Raw genomic sequence first — 21,795 nt, forward strand, 5'->3', positions numbered from 1 at the left:
CAAAATTTATGATATCGCGCGGAATGTGAAAAAATTATAATCTTATCTTTTTTACGTTTTTTTTTTTTGTGTTAAACAACGGAAAATAAATATGTTCAGTTAATTGCGCTGTTTATGTTCTTGAAAATTGTAGTAAAAATTAATTTATTTAAGTAATAAAATAAGTAAATGAATTTTTTATTATGATTTTTATTTTTGGCTTGTTAATTTTTTGATCTTTTGGATAGAAGATGTTTTTAATAATTTGAGAGGAATTTTTATGTTGATTATTAAATTTTCTTTAAAAAAATTATTCAAAAAAAGTAAAAAATATTATTATTAAAAAAATTTAATATAAATTAATTTTTAATTAATTAAATTAAAATAATTAATAAAATTTAAAAAAAAAATAAACATTTTGTAAAATTAAATAAAATTTAGAAAAAATCTTTAATTTTTAAGTTAAATTTTAAATAAAAATTAAATTAAAATAAAATGAAAAAATTAAAATAAAATAAAAAAAAATTTAAAGATTTTGAGCGTTTTATCTTTTTATTTTTTTTTATCTGAGGCAGTGCTGGAAAAAGTGTGAAAACCTGGAAACCTCGTTCCCGGGAAATTTACAAAAATCACAAAGAAATATTGAATTTTTAAGAGAAAAATGGGGAAATTTTATAATTTAAAAATTAAAATTTGTAGAATTACTTAAAAAAAATGTATAAAATTGACTAAATTTAGGATTTTTTTCATTATCTTGGGATAAATATAATTTTGGGAAATGAGTTTGGTTCCCGGGAAAAAATAAACTTTTTCGATGTCTGATCTGAGGTCTTTGTTTAAAATATCTAACAAATTTCGGATTTTTATTTTCATAAATTTTTATAAAGAATTTTTGCATTTAAAAAATGTATTATTATTCAACTAAAATTAAAATTATTTTTATTTTTTTTTAATGAGCTAGAAAGGCAAATAAATAAAATAATAATTTGTAACAAAAAATTTCCATGAAAAAAATTCCTTTTTTTGGGAAACTTTAATTTTTTTCAATAAAAATCTCAAGATATAATGAAAGCCCAAAAATAATTAAAAAAAAATTACTTAAAAAATTAAAATTAAAATAAATCTAAAAAAATTTTACAACTATTACTAAAATTATTATTGTTCGGTTAAAAATGATAATTACGCTTCTCGAAGATCTCAAGAAAAAAAAATCATGATGACCTAAGAGCAATTCAAATAAATAATCCCCACTTGAAAAATCTTTTAAATTATCGAAAATAAAATAATAATCCATCGACCAAAAACTCGAAACCAAAATATCCAATTTTTTTTCTCTCCTCAGATTTCATAACGATAATTAATACATTAAACCATCGAAAAACAATTGAACAAACGCACAAAAAATTGTTACAACGCAAAAATAATATTTAATTAAATTTGAATTACTTTGTGAGGAATTTCACAATAAAAGCACCGCGCATTTAACCCACAATTGCTACTTAAAGTGCAATCATCAATGAAAAATAAAAAAAAACGTAGCAAAATTCATACTCGACTCATAATAATAATAATGATTCAACAATAATAAAAAGACAATCAACTAAACAAACACTTGGCTTTAAAAGTTTTTCCCGTCTATCGTTACTCGTCTCGCGTATTAATGTGACATCGACCAATAACGACCTTTTTTCTTGCGTTTGTCGTGAAAAAGACACAATTTTATTGAATTTTGCCATTCAATTCATTTTTTTTTTTGCATCCATTAGAGCGACCGAAAGGCATCTTTGAGTGCATTTTGATTGTCTTTCAATATATTGCGCATATTTTTATTTTTTTTTACATCATCGTTACAACAACAACAAATATGGTCAACATTTTTTTTAGCGTATCATGATCTTTGGCAACCAGCAACATTCCAACCTGATTCAAACAATGCTCGTCGTAACATGTTCATTTAAATGCGATTTTTCTAAAAAATTACAAAAACAAACTTTTTTATGGCATAAAAGCATCACGACCACACATCGTTCGACTATGATGGACAAACAACAACTAGCATGACATGCAGCGACAATTAATGCACTTTTCGAAAAAATTTAGTGAGTGAGCGTTTTATACGGTTTTTTAATTTATTTATGATTTCGTGACTTTTGACATCGATTAATTGGTGGCCGGCACGCAAACCGCAAGAAGATGCAACAAGAAAAAGAGAGTGGATGAGATGACATAAACGATGACAAGATTAAAATATTTAGTGAAGGATCGTTAAGTCGTCAAGGATGATCCGATGGATAATGCGGGGAGAAAAATGCAATGTCTTCATTGTTAGTTTTTTTTTGGCTTAAAATGGTTTTATAAGCATCACAGGTCATGTTTCATTTTTTTCTTGCATCGAAAGGTATGCGAAACTGTTGTCGTCACCCTCGTACGTGAGTCATAAATTATGATCGTAATCGGCTTTTTGTGATACTAGTGGAATTTAAGAGATTTGCAACAATGTAATGAAAAATCACAGAGCAGAAAATGTTAGATAAAATTAAGTTTTTTTACATGTGCAGAGATTTTTCTTTTAAGGAGTAACAAGGCGTCTCCATTTTTGAGTCCTTTTTTACCGCATTTCGTAGAAAAAATGCGGTATTTGTTAGTTTTTTAAGAAAAAAATTAATTTTTTATCAATTTTCTTAAATTTAGTTTTTTTTAAAATAATAAATATTGAGTTTAAAAAATTCAAAAAGTTTTTAAAACATCCATAAAATATTACAATTTATTTATTCTATTTATTTTAAACTAAATTTTTAAAATTTTAAATATTTAAAAAAAATTCAAAACAAATTGAAAGCATGTTTTTTTCCAGTTTTATTTTACATTTTCCTTAACAAACATAAAAAATTTTAATATTTAGAAAAGTTTAAAAAAAAATTACTGTAAAAATTTGAAATTCGCTAATTCATTAATTTAAAAAAAAAATTATTCTAAAATAAAAAAATTAATTAATTAGTTGAATGAATTAGTTCAAAGATTCCAAAAAATCGTTAATTTTTTTTATTTTTTTAGATATTATCAGATATTATTTTAAAATATAGATTAAAAAGAATTTATTTTTATGTATTTCGTAATTTTAATAAAAAAAAATTTAATAATAAAAATTTGTTAAAAAAATATTTTTCTGAATTCACTCAATAAAATTTAAATAAATGAATTTAAAAAAAAAATTCTTAAAATTTCTATTAAAATAATTTTTAATTTTTAATTTAATTTTCTAATTAATCTTAAATTTAAAATTTATTTTAATAAATTTACCAAAACTTAAAATAAAATTGAAAAATAAAAAAATAATGAATTAAATTTAGGAATTTTTTTTTTTTTTGATCAACTTCAAAAAAAAAAGTTTGACATCCCAATCAAAACAGCACAGCGCCACGCCGTTGAATAAATTAACCCTCCGGGCGGATTCCGACAATAATTGATTACCAATCCTCTTCCTTTCCATACGTTAATGGACGTCATTTGAACAATGATGGGGTCGCGAGATCATTCAACCTGATAACCGTTAAGCACATATTTAATACCAACAACAATTTAAAAAAACTGCAATAACTTGATACCCATTTCAATCAAAAAAGTGAAAAAATTAAATAAATAAAATCCGCAAAAACAATCCCTACTTAATAAAATTTAAACGGTGCTACATGAATAGTAACGCGTCGTTCATTTTTTTTTATTTATATATTAATTGATAATCAACAAAAAAAAAGATCGTAAGCGTTATGTAACAATTCACTTTTGATCATGTAAGAAGATATACCAGAAATTTTGTGAGAGATGTTTCGTTGCATATATCGCCTCTTTATCATACGAACAAGCAACATAATGTAATGATAATTATTAAATTGCGTGTTTCGAGCCGTTTTAGCATAACGGCATGGCACAGCAGCGGTCGTTATGCTGAAAGAGTTAAAGAGTGATAAAAGTGATGGTGCATTATTGAGGAAGAGGATTCCAAGACAGACAATCGTCGTCGTCGTCGTCTGTGCCGCGATGGGATTAAGTAATAATTTGTTATTTTATGGCGCGTTCAATAAAACCGGTCCATAATTTATTAGATGCATTTCTGATACTATTGGAATTCTGCGCCAATATATAATTGTTCATAAATAATCGTTTTTTGACTCGTTTCGTTACATGTTCACCTCTTTGAATTGTTTGTTTCTCGCTGAACAAACATTTTTTTGTTGTTCGTCATGTCGAAGCTCGACGAGAAACAACATTCACCCTCTTTGCTTTTTGACATGGAAAAACATGATTCCACTCTTCAGCTTGTAATGTGTCATGTCGCGTTGTATTTCTCAGCAAAAATAACATTTTTCGAACGACACAACATTTCAACACACACTCGAAATGTCTCCCTTCTCTTTGACGCGTCGCAACATCTCAATTAATGGATTTTTTTTTTCAAAGGTCACGTTGAAGCATCTTTCACTCGGTGCTTTTACTAAATGTGGCGCAAAATGAAACGGATCAAGGCGTGCTTTGTTTTAATGGACTCGAAAATTTTTTATTTGTTTTCATTTCAATCCAATTTTCGGGTTTATTTTAATATGTTAAAGGAGTTTTCAGGTGGAAAATTTGTTTTTTTAGGTCTGTCTGTCAATAAATTAAATTTAAAAAAAAATTTAAACTGTTTTAATAAAAAAAATGCTAAAGAAAATTTTAAATTTAAAACTTAAATTACATTAAGACAAATAATTTTTTTTTTATTTTTTTTTAATTTCTAAATGATTGAAAAATCAAAAATTAATTGACTTATTTTTGAGCTCAAATTCTTGACATTTTTGCTCTGGCTTAAGTCTCATAAATTTTTAAGTTAAGTTTTTTAATTATATTTCTTTAATAAAATTGAAATTTTGTTAAAAAAAATATTTTATTTTTTACTAAAATTAAAGTTAAATTTTTTTGATGAAAAAAATAAAGTAATTAAAATAAGATCAAAAAATTTTTCTGCCTGAATTTTGGAATTTTTAAAAAATCGAATAAAAATAATAAATAAAATAAAATTTAAATAATAAACTTAAAAAATTTTTTTTTAACAATTTAAAAAAAATAATTAAAATAAAATTTAAATAAAAAACTCTAAAAAAATTTTTAAAAATAATTGAAAAAAAAAATAATTTTAAAATATTTAATTTAAAAAAAAATTAAATTTAAAAAAAAATTTTTAATATAATAAATTAAAAATTTTAAAAACTTTCTAAAAATTTGAAAAATAAAAACAATTTTTTTATAATTAAAAATTTTTTGTGAAATTTAAAAAATAAAATAATTAAAAAAATAATTAAAAAAAATTAAAAAAAAAATAAAATTAAAAATTGAATTGACAAAAAAATAAATATTTTAAATTTTATAAAATTTTAAAAAATATCACAAAAAACGAATAAAATGCGCTCAAATATTTAATTCCACATCAAAAGTTTCGCTCAAATTTTAGACAGACATATAAGGATATATTTTCCACTCGGCACGACATGTCATATCGATAACTTTAACTGAGTGGTTGTGTAACCATGGCACTGCTAATGGAATCAGATGGACGTGTGATGGACCAAAAGCAATAAAAATTATCCTTCAACATTCAATCGATGTCATCTCCTTGAAATGATTTGTCAGCCCAACCCACAATTTGATCAGTTTGAACCCACCTGGTGTTAGTGACCTGGTGATGCTTTGATACTTAACGCAACTCCAATCAAACGAGAAAAAAAAACTAACAATAGAAAAAAAAATTAACTCGACCTTACACTTTTATTTCTTTATTTGTTTTTTTTTTTGCGTTATTGAGCCAAGCGAACAATCAAATTGATGATTAATAACGTCGTCCATCGATAAATTGATTAAAATGAAGGTCAATGTTTTAATAAGACCGCATCTCACTCTCTCTCCCTCGTATGGTTTCGGTTTTGTGGCTCATTATGTTCTAAAGAGTGCACGAGCAGCACAGTTGTTGGTCCGTTTGCATTGTTGTCATCGCTTGACGGCTTAATTTAATCAAATTGCTCAAAATGTGAGCGTGCGACTAAATAAATAAATTAATTAATTTCTCTTGTTCAATTTGTGTGTTAGAAAATGAGTTTGAAGCGATTTTATTGGATTTTGCGAGATTGGGAGGTGTGATGACGCGATTCTGTCAATTTATAGTAAATTGTTATGCTTTTGATGTTTTTATTATTTATTTTGAATTTAGTGTTACACAAAAATTGACAAAAATTATGTTCAACTAGTATTTGCTTCTTATTTCATTTTTTTATGAATTAGCGAAAAAGCGACTTTCAAATTTTTCCAGCAAATTTGTTTTTTGAATTTAATTTTTTTTAACTTTGCAAAACAATAAAATTTTGTAAATTAAGGCGAAAAAATTTAATTTCTTCATTTTTTGTGGCATAGGGATTTTCATGAGCGGGGGGGGTAGAAAATGAAAAAATAAATATTTTTTAATTTTTTGTTTGTAATTTTTAACGTTTTTGGATATTAAATGTTGCCTTTTAACATTTCATTAATTTAATATATTATTTTTTTTTAATTTTGGAAGGTTCCAAAATTAAAATTTTTGAAAAATAATTTTTTTGGTCACGTGAATTAAAAAAAAAATTTATCTGTATTTAAAAGAAAAAGTCTTGTTTAAGTGAATTTGGTTTTTTTTGTATATTTTTATTTACACTTTATGATATTTTATTCAAAAAATTCCCAAAAATGTCAAAATAAATTTAATTTTTCCCCCTGAATTTTTTTACAAAATCGGAAGGGGGGCAACAAAAAATTTATATATTATTTAAATTTATTCGTCTAAGTATGTTTAATTTTTTAAAGTAAATTTTGTCTGTAAAGAAAAATATAAAATAAAAATAGACAAAATACATTTTAATTTTTTAAAATATAAGAATTTTTAAAATTTCTTTAAATTTTTAAATTAAAACTCTCAAGTAAATAAATTCAACTAATTAAAATTTTTTAATATTTAAACTTTGTTTATTTTTTTTTAATCAAAAATTTCCTTAAAACTCAGAAAAAAATAAAGAACTTGTCAAAAATGTCAATTCAAAAATAACCGTTAAAAATTTGAAAATCGCCTTTTCGCTAATTCATTAAATTTTTATAGTAAAATGTCAAGAAATAATTAAAAATGTTTAAAAATAAATATCAATCGAATAAAAAAACATTGAAAATCCTTCTAAAAACTTAAAAATCTCATTCAGACAATTTAATGAAGGAATTTTTTGCTATCTAGAACCAATCATTCGTATAAAATTTCTCCTTTTTTATCAATTTATTTCAAGCAAACCTTTTCAAATAAATTTTTTTCAAGTGCTTTTCATCACACACTTTACCACAAATTTATTTGAAACTACATAAAATATTTTTTTCAGTATCGCACATTCAATTTATCTCGATCGTGTGTGTTTTTTTTATTTTATTATTTTTTAAAGAGCTACTTGTTTTAAACACTCCTCGTTTTTTTCTTCTTCTTGTCACTGTTTCAAATAAATTTCTGTCTGCAGCACGTGAAAGAGAAACAGAAGAAGAAAAAAAGTAAAAGTCTTCTTGAATTTTTTTTTTTGACCAGTTCACATGTTCGTTGATGTGACTTGTGGTAATTTTTCAAGTGTCTTGTTTTTGTTCGTCTTCATTTTTTTTTCACTTTCAAACAAAATAGAAAGGCCAGCTGATGATTATATTAGGTCATACGTTATTATTTATTGTTCGAGAGTAAATGGGAATTGAATTTAATTTTCGACTCGTTTATCACTTGCATTATGAAGACTCGCATTGTACGTCGCTCGATCATTATCTCTCGCGGGAGATGAAAAAAAAGTGCTATTAATGCATCGCATTGTCTTCGCAACATCATCAACGCTGGGGCTAGACAAAACGGTAATTTATGAGCTATTAAAACGCATATTAAACAATGCCGAAAAATCTCTTGCAATCGATTAAAAAACCCATCAGTCATCCCTTTTTATTCGATGGCACGTCGATCAAATGAAAAAAAAAATAATCATTTTCGAGCCAAATTAAGTAATCGTCATTTTTCATGAGAGACCGACGACGACGACGAAAATCATTATAAAACCACACAAACAACGTCGAGTCTAACCAAAAAACTCATTATGTGCGCGTCTAAATAAACAACATGATTTTATGTCATTAGGAGAATTGTTGCTGTTGTTGGACCAAATGTCAGTCAGACACAATTTTAAACAATAATTCATCTATTTTATTAAATTTGAGGCAATTTATTTAATTGAATTACGTGTTTTGTAAACTTTTTTCGTCTCGTGGGATTTTTTCTTTAATATTTAAATTCCTCTTTTTAATTTTTTTTTTTAGAAGGGGATTTGTTTGGGGAATTTTGGCGATTTTTGATTGAAATAAATTATTTTTAATTAACCAACGTTTTTTGGTCCGTGAGGCTTTAAAAAGGGAATCCCACCTGATACTTTGAACTTTTGAACGGAAAATTATTTTTCCGCGAATTAGAGGAAGTTTTTATTTGTTTGAGATAGAAAGGTATAATTTGTAAACTTTTAATTGAGTTTTCCTTGAAAATTCATTTAAAGTGGGAAATTTATTAAAATTTTTAAATATTTTTTTAATTTTAATAAAAAAAAATTAATTTAAAATAAAATTTTGATTAAAAAAAATTTGAAAATAAATTTAATTTAATTTTAAATAAAAATATAATTAAAATTAAATTAAAAATAAAAAAAAAAAAAAATTAAATTAAAAATTAAAAAAAAATTGAGCTAAAATAATTATATTTTCTACTTTCAATATTTTTTTTTAAATTTCTTCAAATTCATAATTTATTTTAAAAAATAATTAAATTTTTTTGATTAATTAATTTTTTATTTATGAAATTTTATTTTAAATTTAATTTTTATTTTAAAATGTAATTAGTTTAATGTTTAATAGGTCGATTTTTAACTTTTTAAAATATTCCATTAATTTTATTTTATTTATTCTTTAATTTAAAAATTTTTTATTTAACAAAAATTCAGTAAATTATTTTAAATTTAATAAAAATTCAATTTTTAACTTGTTCGATTTAAAGTTCAAAAATAAAAAGAATCAAATTTAATTTTAAAAAATAAAATAAACTTTGAATTAAAAAAAATAAAACATAAAAAATAAAATAAAAAAAATAAATAAAAAAATTATTTTAAATAAATTTAATAAAAAAATTTCTTTAATTAAATATTAAAGGAAAAATTAATTTTAAAGACAAATTTTTAAATAAAAAAAAAATTAATTTATTTTTAATTTAAAAATTTCTCAAAATTTGAAAATCGCCTTCCCACTAATTCAAACCTAAAAAGTAAATTAAATTCATGCAAGAACATTCCCATACCACGCAAAATAAAACCAGTTAACATCATAAAATCCGTAACAAAGTCATTAAAATTTTCGCAATAGACCTGCAAGCCACATCAATATTTGTTATTAAAACCTTGCAACATTCTAATTTGCGTCATATTGCCAATATTAACTCATAAATGTTTCCAAAAATTTCTCGTTATCAAAAATTTTCCATTCCAATAACCTCCTAAAAACCTCAAAAGCTGTCTGTCTCAGCATAATTGAGTCGCACATCAATCAAACGAATAAAATTTGTCGTCAAATTTGCATAAATCCGCCCATTTATTAGTTTTTGATGCGCTTGAATTTAGTCATTTAGTTAACCGATATTTTGTGAAATATTGCACCTACGGCACGAAAATTTGCATTTTGAGTATGTCATAAAAATGTTTTTTTTTTGCTTTGTGAATTTTAGCGCCGCAAAATTTATGACAAGTTGTTAGGTGTCGTCGTTAACGATGCAAAAATGTCACTTGTCGCTTCCATAAATTTTGATTTGATTTTAATTGTTTTTAGCTCGTAAATTTGCAGTTTTTAATGAGATTTAAGGGGAATTGACCACAAATCAGTTCCTGGTGTGGGAGAAAAAAAAATTAAGCAAAAAATGTTTATTTTAAAATTAAGCGCGCCAAAGGTTAAATGGATCTTCTTCAGCGGCGCATTCATATGATAATTTGAAGAAACATAAATTTTTATTATGAAAGGAAAGACAGCACGCTGTGATATCTTGTTTACGTTTATTTAATTTTTTTTTAAATTTTACTTGAGCGCATTTTTTTATTTTTTTTAATTAAAATTAAAAAATATTTTATTAAATAAAAAATAAAATAAATAAATTAATTAATTTAAAAAAAAAATAAATAATTAAAATTAATAATTAATTTTATTAAAAATTAATTCAAAATAATTTAATTGAAATAAAATTTTTATAAATAATTTTAAGCGCATTTTTTTAAAAAAAATTTTTTTAAAAATAAAATAATAATTAATTAATTATTAGATATTTAATTAAAATTATTAAATTTAAAAAAATTAAATTAATTAATTTTATTTAATTAATTCAAAATAATTTAATTTATTTTTTAAACAATTTTTAATTTTTTTTTTCAAAAAATGCGTTTTATAATTTTTAAAAATTGATTGATTGTCAGTTACGCATATTAAACTTTTTTTCGACAACATTTATTTAAATTATTATTGATTTAGGCATCATTATGTCGTTTTTTTTTGTTCACTTTCAAACAGACACTCTCATTATAATGAGCCAGTGAAAAAGATGAATTTAACTCAATTCGAATGTGAATAATCGTAAAAAATGCAAATTTTTCACACTTTTACGAACGCGCACTTAATTAAAATTAATAAAAACAATTTTTCATGCGTTTGAATGGTAATTAGGGCAAGGACGGTTGCAATCATTTATCACGTTGTTTTTGCGGAATTGGCAACAATGCATATTGTGATGATGATGCGGTTGAATTAAGCACTATTCTGGTGAATTAAATTTTACATGAGCATTGTGGGGAATTTGTATTTCGTAATTTTAAACGATTTTAAAAATTTATTTTTTTTTATTTTAGAGAATTTTTTGAATGATTGAGTTGAAAAAAAAAATTGAAATTAATTGAATTTTAAAAAATAAAAAAAAAATTAAATTAAAAATAAAAAGTTTTTTTTTTAATTTTTGAAAATTATTTTAAATTAAAAAAATTAATTTAATTTACCTAATAAAAGTAAAATTTTAATATAATTAAATTAATTAAAAATTTAATTTAATTAAATTAAAATTTTAAATTTTAATTAATTTTTTTTTTTAAATTATTTAATTGCCTATTTATTATTTTAATTATTTAAATACTCATTTATTTTTGACACCTTTTTACAAAAATATGAAAATGTTAAAAATATATTTTTTGAAACATTTTCCTTCTGAAAAATTTAATTTTTTAATTTAATTATAATTAATTATTAAATAATTTTTTATATTAATTAAATAATGAATTATTTTTTTAAAATATTTGCATAATTAAAATTTTTTAAAAATGGTGCATTCCATTCTAAAAAATACCGAAATCCCGGATTTTAAATTTACCTATAAAAGTACAGATCTTATTACCCTATCTTGATGTCCATCCGAAAATAAGAAACTTTTGCTAAGACAACATTTATTTTCGACTTATTTTAAAAATTTTTATCAATGGTTCAAAATTTTTTAAAAACGCAAAAATATCACATTTTTGGCTTTTCTGACCAAACAGTTCGTTTCCAACCATATGTTCCATAGCAAAAATTTATGTACTCGAGATGACAAACAATCCTGGTGAACAAAAATTTTATAATAATAAAGTTGAAATTTTGACCTTTTTTTCGCTACACGGATTTTGCGATAAAAATTTTTTAAAACTATTATAAAATTTTTAAAAATAAGGGTAAAAAAATTTCGCCAAAGCAAAAATTTCTTCTTTTTTGATGGACATCACGATAAACTATTCAGTTTTTCATTTCTATAACTGTTTTGTGAAGAAATCGGTAAAAATCAAAACCGTGATTTTGGTATTTTTTAGAATGGAATGCACCAAATATGAAAAAAAATTATTGATTTCAAAAATTAATTTTTCTTTTGTTATTTTTCTATTTTATGAATTTTTGTATAAAAATAATTTTTTTTTTTGAAAAACTACTAAAAATATTTTTGAATTAAAAATCTTATGAAAATCCGTCAATAAATTTTTTCCCGAAATTTCTTAATTCAGATACGCAATTATTCACAATGCCTTCAAATTATCGCCCGAGGCATTAATTTTTGTGTTTATTTATTTATTTGAGTATTTCTACAATTCTAAGTAAGTCTCTCTCATCAACAACGAACACAAAACAAAACAAGTGATCATCATTAACTCCCAAAAATCTTCCGTATTTGTTTTTTGTTGCAAGCCAAACAACAAAAAAAAGAATCGTAGGTAACAATCACAAAAATAACAACCACTTGTTACACAATTCTCCAACCATCATCACCATCGGAACAAGTTTCATTGTTAGGGAAGTAATTTGAACGCCCGATTGTCCTTGTTTTGTGTTTCACGACTGAATGATTCTCCCCATGTGGCAAATTGAAACATGAAGCATCGCCAATAACAATTAATCATCTTTTCGTCGGAATCTTCGCTTCCTCGCGCATTCATCAACAACGAGGCAACTACACATTTGGGAAATGTGACAACAACAAAAACTAGGACGACGACAAACTTTTCCCATATTCATAATGATTTGCGTTAAAAGGAGCTCCAAGTAACCGTAAACTAATAAAACCTTTAGAATATTTTAATTATAATTTGTCTTGCAACTGACATGCAAGGCCTCGCGGTGCAGTAAATGATGGAAAGTTTTGCATTCTATGCAGTCGAGAAAGTAAAGTGAATTCTTGTATTTAATAAAATTTGTTGCATAAGTGGGAGAGACATGAGGCTGCACGGGAAAATTTATCGATGAAATTTATAATAAATGAAATTTTCCTCACAATTAAGTTTACGATACCACTTTTCAAGATGGTTTCTGGGAAAAAAGTTGAGAACAATTCATGTAATTTTATTGTCCTTTGTTCCATTTTGCTGCTCTTTGAATTGGAATGAATTAAAAATGTGCATTAAAGTGCATAAGAGAATTTTTGTGATATAGATTGAATTTCAAAACTCAAGGCTCCAGTTGAAGACCTCATGGTGTTTACAGTTTTTATTTCAGACCTCAAGGTTTGAATTAAAGACCTCAAGATTTGAATTGAAGACCTCAAGGTTTGAATTGAAGACCTCAAGGTTTGAATTTATGACCTCAAGGTTTGAATTCAAGACCTCAAGGTTTGAATTGAAGACCTCAAGGTTTGAATTGAAGACCTCAAGGTTTGAATTGAAGACCTCAAGGTTTGAATTTGAGACCTCAAGGTTTGAATTGAAGACCTCAAGGTTTGAATTTGAGACCTCAAGGTTTGAATTGAAGACCTCAAGGTTTTAATTGAAGACCTCAAGGTTTAAATTGAAGACCTCAAGGTTTGAATTGAAGACCTCAAGGTTTGAATTGAAGACCTCAAGGTTTGAATTGAAGACCTCAAGGTTTGAATTGAAGACCTCAAGATTTGAATTGAAGACCTCAAGGTTTGAATTGAAGACCTCAAGGTTTAAATTGAAGACCTCAAGGTTTGAATTGAAGACCTCAAGGTTTGAATTGAAGACCTCAAGGTTTGAATTGAAGACCTCAAGGTTTGAATTGAAGACCTCAAGGTTTAAATTGAAGACCTCAAGGTTTGAATTGAAGACCTCAAGGTTTGAATTGAAGACCTCAAGGTTTGAATTTGAGACCTCGAGGTTTGAAGTTAAAGTCTTAAGGTTCGAAATTGATACCTCGAGGTGTAATTTAAGACCTCGAGGTGTAATTGAAGACCTCAAGGCTTAAATTTCAGACCTCAAGCTTTAAGGACCTCAATTTTTTGTTATTTCCAATTAAAAAAGGACGTTAGTGACAAAATCGTTCATGATTAATTTATTGCCTGACTTTTTCACAAACTTTTTTCCTAACTTGTGCCTTCATGCGAAAGACTTTAATATGATAAAAGGTAATTAAAAAAAAGTCATTGCAAGTCCTTGTTCACAGCAAGCAAAGTTAACAAATTGGTCAATGTTTTTTTGTGTGTTTCAAAAGTTATAAATAACTTTGTAATAAATATATTTTTGTTATTATATTTTAATGGTTTCCATTATTTCTATCGCAGGAACAAGAGGAAGTTTGCTGCACGTTCCTGCCATAACAAAGTTAAAACTTGGTCATTTACCGAAAGCCTTTGCAAACGACATGTAGGCGTGTACGATGTAATTCCGATAAAAACAAGTACAAGGGAGTTCATTTTCATGAAGGTGAAGTGAAAGGATGGCAAAGTGCAAGAAATAGGCCCAGCGGCAGTTTGGACCGAGAGTTGGCACATGTTCTCTTCTAATTTGACCAATTTTATGTTTTTCATTGGTTTCAGGGATCACTTTCAAAGTTATTTGTTTTTTATGGAAATTTTCGATTGAAAATTTGTCTCAAGAGACACTTGACACAGGAAGACCATCCCATAACCTTTTTCTCTTATTTGACTACAACAAAAGTATCTTGTCGCTACAACAGAGTCAAGGTAGAAGCAAATACAAGTAAAATCAATTAAAATCTCAAGTGAGAGAACTTCAAACGAGAAACATGATTGATGAACTCGAATAATGTGCGTCAAGTGGCGGAGATGTCAAAAGTGGTGTGAATGAAGTGTTGATGAAGTGATAATTGGCACGCATAGTTGATACGCATTTGAATAAAATGTGCGTGCGAGACAGTTAAATCGTGGCAAAAACGTGAAGCATTTGAATAATTTTTCGTCGTTAATTTGAGTGTCTCTTGTGAGTATTAGGTTTCACACGGAACTTGTTGAGATTGATTTGTAACAAATTTCAAGTATCCTAATATTAAAATTTATTGAAGTGACAAAATCTTAAGGTTTTGTGACAGTTGAAGTTTTTTTTAAAATTTTGATTTTTATTGAAGTTCAAAGAAATTTATTAATTTTTTTTTTATTTTCAGTCATTAACGGTTTAATTTAATACGAAAAATTATTTAATTAATTTTGACACTTGAAAATTTGACGTTTCATAAAATAACGGTTTTCTGACAAATTTTTAAAAAATTGACAGCTGTCATTAAATAATTTTTTAAAAATATAAATGACACCTCTAAATAAAATTTTTTCAAAGAAATCTATAATTTTTTTATTGTGAGTTTTTTTTTAAATCCATGTATTGAAATTAATTAGTAATGTCAAAAATAAATTTTGACAGTTAAAAAATTTGACAGATGTCAAAATTTATTCTTAATTTATTTAATTAAATTTTTTATAGTTTTTTATTACATAAAATTAAAAAAATTAATTAATAAATTAAATTTAGAACCATCAGAATTTTCGAAGAGAAACTAGGTCAGTCAAAAAATATTTTAATAAAAATACTAAAAAAAAATTTTCAAAAAAAAAAAAAAAACAAAAAAAATTTAAATTATTTATTTCTTTCTTAATAAAAAAAATATTTTTTTAATATTTATTTTATTTTTAGAATTTTTTTTTTAGTAATTAATTTTTTAATTTGATTGTTTAATTTAATTCGATTTAATTTAATTTTAATTTAACTTAATTTAATTAATTATCTAAATTTTTATATTTTTTAATATTTAATAAAACTATTTATTTATTTTAAACAAAAATATGTTTATTCAAAACTTATTTTATTAAAAAATAAATTTTAAAGCCAAAAGCTCAACAACAAAAAAGAAAAAAAAAATCCAACAAAATAAAATAAAGTTTCAAGACTTCCCACACCAATTTTCGAAATATGTAAATAAACAAATTCCAATAATAAAAGTTTAACATATTTAATAGGATTTCCGTCTAATTTTCCTGTTGAACGTTCAAAACAAACAAAATAAAATTTTAGTATGAAAAAAAGTTTTCTTATTTGTCAAACCACTTGTTCAATGCTACCTTCTAATATTCTCCTTCTCTTACCCAATTCTAAACAAATAACAATAAAAAGTTATCTCTTGTTGTTTACCCTTCCATCAATACCATTTCTGCATTTTCCCGACACATTTTCTGTCTTTTAAAGTCAAACAAGAAATCCTAAACGACATATTTGCCAAAGAAGAAAAGTTTTATGCATTTCCGTTCAAACAAATGGTATTTTTCCACTTTGCAGACAAATTTTGCGAATTTTATCTCGATTTAACATCAGATTGGAATGAATTGAATCGAATCGTGAAATATCGCCTTTACATAACGTTTTTCGTCAGAAATTACCGCGCCTGTCTCGTTGTTTGCAATGTTTCCTTCGAAAAGAGAAACAACACAGCATCTAACGAACATAAACAAAACAAGCAACAAGCGTGCGGTCTGAATTTCTAATTAATTAACATCAAGAGGAATTAAGTTCATTTAATTATCACGACAAATATTTTCGAACAAGTCCGTTGTTGTTAGATAACACTGAACGACAAATCTCGTGACTTGTTGCTAAAATTTTTTGATATTTAATTGAAAATTATCGAGGATTGAAAAATTTGCGACACGTAATTGGTAAATTTTTTATTAAAAGAGATTTTAAAATTTTTGAAAGTTTTTTTAAAATTTTTAAATATTCGACTGAATTAAGCTTCTGAGGAAATTTAAAGAAAATTTGATCATTTTTTGTAAAAAAAAAGTAAAAGCAATTTAATTAAATATTTTTATAAATTCATCATTTTTTTAAAAATTATAAATTAATTATTAATAAACTTCTTGGTAATTTTAATGAGATTTTGAGAAAAGCACAAAATGGGAAAAAAAAATAATTAAATAAATTATAATTTTAAAAAATTTTTAATTTAAATTATTTTGTTTTTAAATTAATTAAGGCCGCTCCAAATTTATTTCTCCAAAGCAATTTAACTAAAAATTGAAAAAAATTAAAAAAAAAATTATTAAAAAATATTCTAATATAATAATTCTTGTAAAACCAAAACATTTTCAATACAAAAGGTCAAAAAATTTATTTAATTTTTTTTTTTAAATTACTTTAAAAACTATTAAAATAGGCCAAAAACAGTTATTTTTGATGAAACTTTAAACTGTTTTTTTTTTTATTTTACTCAATTGGCTTTTGAATGGGACATGAGACAAAAAGTTAAAAAAAAAATTTTGTAGTGGCCTAAATATTAAAAAAAAATAAATAAAATATTCTTTACTTTATCAATTAATTTTGAGTTAATTATAATAATATTTTCTTTAAATCTCACACTAAATATTTTCCAAAAAGTAAGTTTTTTAAGAAAATAAACAAATTAAAAAAAAATAATTAAATAATGCAATTTTATTTTTTTTTTTCCAAAAATTGATTAAAAAATAATTTATAAAATAATATAAAATTATTAAATAAAATTAAATAATTGAAAAAAAATAATTCATTAATAATTTTTTATGGAAAATAAATAGGTAAATTAATTCATTAATAAATTAAATTAATATAAATAAATAATAAAATTAATTTATTAAATTTATTTAATAAATTATTTTTATAAAATAATAATAAGTAAATAAAAAATTATATAAAAGTTCTTTTTTTTTACAATTTTTAAATTGTTTCACAAAAAATTATAAAAAATCTCTTCAATAATTAATTTATTAAAGCTTAATTAAGCACAATTACATCAAAAAAAATTTACAAAAATTAATTTCACAACTTTTAAAATTCCTTTTAAATTAAATATGTGATTAAAAATTTGACTCAAGCAAAAAATTAACTTTTGAAAATTTTTGTCCTCTATTATTTCCATTCAATTCCACAAAATATTTAAAATTTGTCAAGAATTTTTGTCGCACAGTATTTTTTTTTTTTTTTTTTTTGTAAAATATGCTCTTTCCAGTGGAAAAATTTAGTGTTCGCGTCAAGTCCGCATTACGTAAGAAAAATATTTTTGTTTTAATTTTGTGTTTAATAATAATAAGGATGTGATGTTACCGCAACAACAGAAGCTACACAAATAAGCTGAAATTAAATAAAAGTCATTCGTACGTATTCGCGGTGTACTGATCATCCCCACTGAAGATTGTTTGTTTTTTTTTTCGTTCGTTTTTAAATAATTATCAGATTTTATACGCGAAAAACAATACAAAAAACCACAACTTCGTGCATGACTCGACCTGAGAGCAAGTCTTTCTTTTCTTCGTCTCTACGTTCCGTAGCGCCATGGACAGCAGCAGCAGCAGCAGCATGGAAGGAAGTACAAGACGTTGTCAAGAGACTCGATGATGATATTACGAACTTTGTGTACGTGAAAGGCAAGTTACATTCAGATTCGGCTGCGGTACCGTGTGGTATAATAAAATGTTGCTATTATTGTTTTTTGTTGTTGTTGTTGTTTCGGTGTAACCCGTGTACGTACGCGAGACGAGTCGAGTGGCTGATGATGATTGTTGCTCCGGCACAGAGTTAAAAGGTAGTGTTGGTAAGTTGTAAGTAAGTAAAAAAAAAAAAAAAAAAAAAGTGAATCTGAATGCAATACGTACAAAATACCTCCGTACACCGTCAATTTTTGGTGTTGGACATCCTCGAGCGCAAGACATATAAATTGAATTGGCTTGAATGAAAGTCGTCAGTCATTCACTAGATACCGTTCCGAACATTACATCCCAAAAAAAAAAGAAAAAAATAATTTTTTATATTTTTTCTTCCAATTTTAATCTCTGTAAAAAAAACAAATTTTGTGTGTTAGAATGAAATTCTTCGTCTTAGCAGCTTGTTTAGCTTTGGCTGCCGCTCGTCCTGAGCCACCAAGCGGTTACTCGTACTCACGCCCCGGTGGATCCGGCGGACACGGAGGTAGCTCAGGCGGATTCTCCGGCGGACACGGAGGCGGCTCGGGAGGCTTCTCCGGAGGCGGCATCTCAGGAGGTGGCTTCGGCGGAGGCAGCTCTTTCGGAGGCGGCAGCTCATTCGGTGGCGGAAGCTCTTTCGGAGGTGTGTTAAAATTCGAAAAAAAAATTAAAAAAGTGAAAAAGTGCCAAAAAAAATTAAAGGATAAATTACGAAAAAAAAAATTATTTAAAAAAAAAATATTTTTACAGTGCAAGGAAACAAAAAAAAATATTAAAAAAATTTAAAATTAAATTTTCCTTGAAAAAAAATTAAAGAGGAAAGAAAAAAATTAAAATTACTCCTTTGAGTGCCATTATTATTACTAAAAGGATATTAAATGCTGCACAAAATTGCTCAGTGACAGACAGTTAAAAGCGATAAAAAATATTAAATTAGATTTTGTCGTGAAAAAAATTATAAAAAATTGGCAACTAGGGAGCTCATTAAGAAAAAAATGCAAAAAAAAATGAAAATTCAACAAAAAATTTAAATTAAATCCATTTTTCAGGAAGTGGATTCGGTGGAAGCTCATTCGGCGGAAGCTCAGGAGGCTTCGGCGGTGGCAGCTCCTTCGGCAGCGGCGGACAAACCGTTGTCCAAAAACACATCTACGTCCATGTTCCTCCTCCAGAGCAAGAAGAAGTCCGTGTTCAACGTCCTCTTCCCGCTCCAGTGAACCAAAAACACTACAAAATTATCTTCATTAAGGTTTGTTTGATTTTTTTGTTATTTTAAGGAAAATATTTTTTGATGAAAAAAAATTATAGGCCCCAAGCCCACCTGCATACCAAGCACCAATCATTCCCCCAGCTGCCCAAAACGAAGAAAAGACCCTCGTCTACGTCTTGGTCAAGAAACCCGAAGAACAACAAGACATCGTTATCCCAACTGCTGCCCCAACACAACCCAGCAAACCCGAAGTTTACTTCATCAAGTACAAGACCCAAAAGGATTCTGGTAAGAAAAAAAAAATTTTTATTTAAAAAAATATTTAAAAAATAAAATTTAATTTTTTAATATAAAAAAATTATTTAAAAATTTTTTATTTAATTTTTTAAAGTTAAAAAAATTAAATTTCATTAAAAAAAATTAAATTAAATTTTTTAAAATAATTTTTTAAATTAAAAATTAAATTTTACTAAAAAAAAATTTTTTAAAATATTTTTCGATAAAAATTAAAAAAAAAATTAATTAAAACTTTAAAATTTCAGGCTCAAGCGGTTCATTCGGAGGCAGCAGCGGCGGATCATTCGGAGGCTCTAGCTCAGGCTCATTCGGCGGATCTGGATCAAGCGGCTCATTCGGAGGTCTTGGCGGAGGTCTCGGCGGTGGATCTTTCGGAGGATCTGGACATGGAGGTTCTGACATCTCTGGTAATTTTTCCTCAAAAACAATTCTCATGAAAAAATTATTTTAACAAAAATCCTCCCAATTTAGCTCCATCCGGTTCATATGGCGCCCCAGCTGCCAGCGGTGGCCCATACAAGAAGAAGTAAATGTTCACAAATGCGTGTTTCCAACGAATTAGAAGAATTCAAACGAAGAGAAGATAAGCAATCAAATGCGACCACAAAAATAAAAACAAGAAAAAGAAGAAGAGCAAAACCAACAACTAGTCTTCAAACACACAACACATATGACTCTCTATGTGCTCATCATTATAGAAATGACTTTTGTAAATATTTTTCATTTCTTCACATTTTCACACATTTCCCAAGTGCTATAATTTCCATAATTTTTCTCACAAATTTTCGAGTCTATCGAACAAGTGCACACTAGGCATCCTAGTTCGTAAGCAACATTTTTGTACGATATAGTTTTTTTTTTACCAAGATAAACATAAAAATAAATACACAATGAATGCTGATGATGAAAGCTGTAATATTGTAGTAAATAAATTGAAAAAAATATGTTATAAAATATTTTTAAATAATAAAAAAATGAAAAAAACAAACGACGGTGACAAATTAAAAAAAATGTTTTTTATTTTTTTTTCCTTTCAAATACTTTAATAAATTTTTTTTTTTACAAAATACTAGAAAAAAAAAATATTTTAATTTTTAAAGTATTTTTTTTTTTTCATAGAAAAATCACAAAAAAAAATTATTCGAGTCGAGTTTTAAATTAATTTAACTAATTAATTATTTTTTTAAATCTTTAGAAAAAAGTAATTTTATTAAATAAAAATTTGAATTTTTTACCAAAAATTTAAAAAAAATTAATTTAATTTAAAATTTAACAAGATTTTATTTTTCGAAAAAATTTAAAAAAAAGTATTTTTATTAAAAAAAATATTAAATTATTAAAAATATTAAATTAAAAAATTAAAAAATATGTTTTTTTACTAAAAATCTACTAAAATCTTAAAAAAAAATATTTTTTTTAAATTAAAAATTCAATATTTTAAAAATTTAAATTTTAATATTTTTTCATTTTTAGTAAAGAATATTTTTTTAAGAAAATTTAATTTTTGATTTTAAAAATTTTTTTAATAAAATTAATATTTTTTCATTTTTAGTAAAGAATATTTTTTTAAACAAAAATTTAATTTTAATTGAGGAAAAAAAATTTTTTTAATAAAATTAAAATTTTTCATCTTTGTGGATCTCAAAAAAAATCACATTTTAGTTAAAATAAAAATATTTTTTTTATCAAAAATCCACAAAAAATATTTTTAATTGAAAAAAAAACACAAAATAAATGAATATTAATTTAAAAAAAATTATCAAAAATTCGCGAAAAATCTGCAATGTCAACGTCCGACGAGACAATAAAACGGAAGAAATTTACACAAACATTCATCACGAATGAACATCAGAAAGTAATTTTTTGTATATTTTTTTTAATTCTCACAATTACCACGTATTGTGCATGAATGTTATTATTACATTCTTCACTTTTACCATTCACCCACAATGTTACATGTTAATTTTTTTTTATAAACATTCATTTA

The 21,795-nt window shown here is 25.0% G+C and overlaps 2 protein-coding genes across 2 annotated transcripts in view; one reads left to right on the plus strand and one right to left on the minus strand.

Annotated features, from left to right (window-relative positions):
* The window catches only part of LOC134834421 (RYamide receptor), a 73,544-nt gene that overhangs the window by 16,876 nt on the left and 34,873 nt on the right, over positions 1 to 21,795 (minus strand). The gene's annotated exons all lie outside the window — the stretch shown is intronic.
* Positions 18,701 to 20,259, plus strand: LOC134833336 (serine, glycine and glutamine-rich protein). The gene is made up of 4 exons (XM_063847629.1): positions 18,701 to 18,944; positions 19,351 to 19,550; positions 19,610 to 19,799; positions 20,054 to 20,259. Exons 1-4 carry the CDS (start codon positions 18,701 to 18,703, stop codon positions 20,257 to 20,259), a joined length of 840 nt encoding a protein of 279 aa, XP_063703699.1.

This window comes from Culicoides brevitarsis, chromosome 3, assembly GCF_036172545.1.
Source record: "Culicoides brevitarsis isolate CSIRO-B50_1 chromosome 3, AGI_CSIRO_Cbre_v1, whole genome shotgun sequence".
Classification (NCBI taxonomy): Eukaryota; Metazoa; Arthropoda; class Insecta; order Diptera; family Ceratopogonidae; genus Culicoides; species Culicoides brevitarsis.